The sequence below is a fragment of the Branchiostoma belcheri genome, unplaced genomic scaffold (assembly GCF_001625305.1).
Source record: "Branchiostoma belcheri isolate BF01 breed outbred unplaced genomic scaffold, Haploidv18h27 scaffold763, whole genome shotgun sequence".
Lineage (NCBI taxonomy): Eukaryota > Metazoa > Chordata > Leptocardii > Amphioxiformes > Branchiostomatidae > Branchiostoma > Branchiostoma belcheri.
This window is the reverse complement of record NW_017804424.1, coordinates 1-3,690: the sequence shown is the minus strand read 5'-3', so window position 1 is coordinate 3,690 and position 3,690 is coordinate 1. Positions and strand designations below refer to the sequence as shown.

General features: G+C 47.3%; 1 protein-coding gene across 1 annotated transcript; it reads left to right on the top strand.

Moving 5' to 3' along the window:
• Positions 1-2,417: 2,417 nt before the first annotated feature.
• On the top strand, positions 2,418-3,670 carry LOC109485544 (protein THEM6-like; the record flags this gene model as incomplete). Its single annotated transcript, XM_019789236.1, has 2 exons — positions 2,418-2,777; positions 3,428-3,670. Coding segments are annotated over exons 1-2 (394 nt in total), but the record flags the coding sequence as incomplete, so codon positions are not given.
• Between the last annotated feature and the right edge of the window lie 20 nt (positions 3,671-3,690).

Genomic DNA, 3,690 nt, shown 5'->3' with positions numbered 1-3,690 from the left:
AGGGCTACTTGCGCCTACGTTCCAAAACTGGGATGATGACGGTATACGTGATGCTGGTATCCTGCATACAAACATGTTTCTAAAGCACTTCAATCTTACCTCATCCTCAAGTGTACCCCAAACTCTCGGGTACGGGTACATCTCCTTCGGTTTCTCTAATCTAAAACGGTAACCCTTCCGTTTACTCAAATATGTCGGCTACCTTAAGTAAATTTAGGTCTGGAGGGGCCCTCGCTCGCTTCCCGGGCCACCAGCCGAAGCTATATGGTGGCGGCAAACCTATTGGGGAAAGCACGCACGGTCCACGAGTTAGGGCTTAGCCAGCCATAAAATGCCAAAACTAGGTAGCTATCTCAAATACATACAACCGAAAAATTGTACTACTCAAAGCGCCTTCCTATGCGTTTACGATACCTGTACGCATCTCCATACGACGTACAAAGAAAAATGACCCATTGCAAGGCCAAACCAAAAGGTCCATGGCTAAAGGAAGACGACCGAAAACTGTCCCACCGTCTCCCCTTCTGCTATAGATAGCCTTTATGGAAGACGACCGAAAACTGTCCTATTGCCACCCTCTGCTGTCGGTTGTCGCTATGAAAGACGACCGAAAGCTGCTCTACTGCCTCTCCTCCTGCTGTCGGTAGTCGCCAAGTGACCAAAAGACGATCAGAAGACTACCGAAATCTGCCCTCCATCTCCAACTCCCCTTGAGGCTGTCGGAAACCTCCATGCATAGGGAGAGCGAAACTATTCAGTTTCCCATCTAACTCGAGATTGTCCAACAACCTCTATCCCCCGGGAAAGCGATAAGCCATAAAACTGTCCCATAGTTTTACGCAATAAATTTTGAGACTGTCCGACAGCCTCTACCACTACTGATACCTGACACTGACCTTCAGTTTCTCGCTTCGAGATTGTCCAACAACCTCTATGCACCAGCAAAGCGATATGCCATAAAACCATCTAACAGTTTTTCACACCAAATTCTGAGACTGTCCGACAGTCTCTAACACTTCTGGTGCACGAAACTGTCCCACAGTTTCTCGCTTCGAGATTGTCCAACAACCTCTAAGCACCGGCAAAGCGATATGCCATGCATAAAACCGTCTAACAGTTTTACGCCCCAAATTCTGAGACTGTCCGACAGTCTCTAACACTTCTGGTACACGAAACTGTCCAACAGTTTTTCGCTTCGAGATTGTCCAACAACCTCTAACCAGGGGAAGCGATATGCCATAAAACTGTCCAACAGTTTTACGCACCAAATTCTGAGACTGTCCGACAGTCCCTACCACCCCTGATAGTACACGAAACTGTCCAACAGTTTCTCGCTTCGAGACTGTCCGACAATCTCAGAGAAGCTCCGCCAACACCAAAAGGAAACTAACAAGAAATTGTCCCACAGTCTTTCCCCGAAATAGGCATCAGGTTGTTCCACTATCAGCCCGATGCCAAACCGTTGATTATCCGACAATCTAGCAAACGCAGGGCCAAACGGAAAAAATGACCAAAATTTCACAAACTTTTCCTTCCGAGGAAACGAGCCATCAACGCTTAAAACAAACGAAAAGGGGGAAAATACGAGACTGTAAAGACGTGTGAAACGCCCCGAGGTACACACACGTGATTCCGGGGCGGACACACGCAAAAATAAGGTCGTAAAATGACGGAGGCAAAACTCCTACCCACGGCGTCTCTGCGTTCCGTGCCGTGACTCCCTGCGGGAACGGCCAGTGCCGACGAGAGAATCTTCGGGATGCCTGGTCGCTCTGTCTGGTGGCAGGGGTTGCGCGAATTGCTGCAGCGCTACCGCCGGGTCACACTCCCGTTCCGCCCGGGGCGGCAAGACGCTCCGCCCGGGGCGGGAAATCCCTCTCGCTGACCGGGCTGTACACGGCCGCTGGCAGGCTTGCATCCACGGGCTGGTTTCCACTCGTGGTCTGCGTTGTACTCGCGTTTGAGGTCTCCACAGTGTTCCTCCGGGAGTCTGCCTGTGAAATAGAAAACACGTTACCCAGAGGAAGAGGGATAGCACACGTACTTATCTGCCGAGGCATGCACGTGCGCTGCCACGTCGACAAATATTTATCTAGCCTGCGCTCCGAAATACCACCAAACAAACCTGTTTCCTCGAGACACTACCACAACAGTACCTTCTAAACCAGGAAACCAACGCGGGAATTCTGCATGGAACCAGAATAATGCTGCCACCGCCGGAATCACAGAAAATGGCCGGATCAACCGGAGCTAAACCACACGCTACCTTCGCTGGGGCTGGCTTCACAAAACTGATGAAGTATGAGGGGTTGGTCACATGGCCTGACATCTCGCTCAACAAGAGTCTCGCGAGATGTCAGTCCATTGTGACGTAAGTGGGAATAATCCTGCGCTTGACCCGTATCATGGGTCATTGACATCTCGTGACCCAAAAGCCACCAATGAGCAATGACCAACCCAAGACTCGGATATTGTCGAAATATTTCTGAATGTAGTATAATGCATTGCATCTCTAAAGACCGTGGCACATTTTAAAGCCTTTTCTATAAACATAATTTATAAATTTTTTTGCTGAACACAAAATTATTTTAGAAACATCCCCATCTTGTCAGTGCGCTCTTCCAACATGGCGGCGATTTGGTTGAATGTAATTTTACTGGTGCTGTTTGCCCTTTTTGATGTCTGGTACTTCGTCAATGGTTTCGTAACGTGGGCCGTAGCAAGGATACAGAAAACAATAAAGAGGAAAGGCGTATTGGAGGAAGTAGTTACCTATGGTAAGCTCGATTTCTCAATTTACACCCATTTATTCATGCCCCTTCCTCCCCATAACCTTTGTTGATAAGGTCAGATTTAAATGGTGAACGAAGATTTCTTGCTTTCATCCTTGATGCGGATTTCTCAAAAGCGCTGTCATTTATTGTATTAACAAAAATTCCTGTAGCTTTGATGAATGAAACGGGTTTTCTCAATCCATCATGATAACAGGTGGCATACACATAACATTGTGGACGTTAATGTAGACCATAGCCCCGCCCACCTCCGTCAAGACGTAGAACTTCAAAATGAAACCATAAAAATGCAAATATTTGCGTTTGACAGAATCATGAGGTGTAAACTTTTGTTATTCACAATATTATCAAATTGTCAAAGATGTCACATTCCCATAATCGATTACTTACAACAAATCAATGGTGCAAAGCATTATGGACCTCTCTCGCCCACCTCCATCAAAAGTTCAAAACATAGAAAATGCAAGTACAATGTATTTGATGGACATGGAGGGACGAGGCTCTCCATTGGTCGAGCTGATAATTACCATTCTCTCTTTGGTCGAACTACTAGTACTAATTGCCATCCTCTCATTGGTTGAACTGCTAATTGTGATGGACATTCAGGGTGGATAATTCTTTCACTTCTTTCCCAGGCCTGGTGACCACCACTGATATGGATTTCATGTGCCACAAGAACAACGCTCGCTTCACTCGGAAGTGTGACTTCGGCAGGTTCCAGTTGTACGAGTCGACAGGACTCTGGGATAACGTAGTGAAGCTGGGAGGCTCCATGGTACTGGGAGCCTCTACCATCCGCTTCCGCAGGTCACTACAGTTCCTGGAGCCTTTCCGAGTCAGATCTAAGGCAAGAATTGTGAACATTGTCAATTTGTCATGTATACCTTTGCAGAAGGAA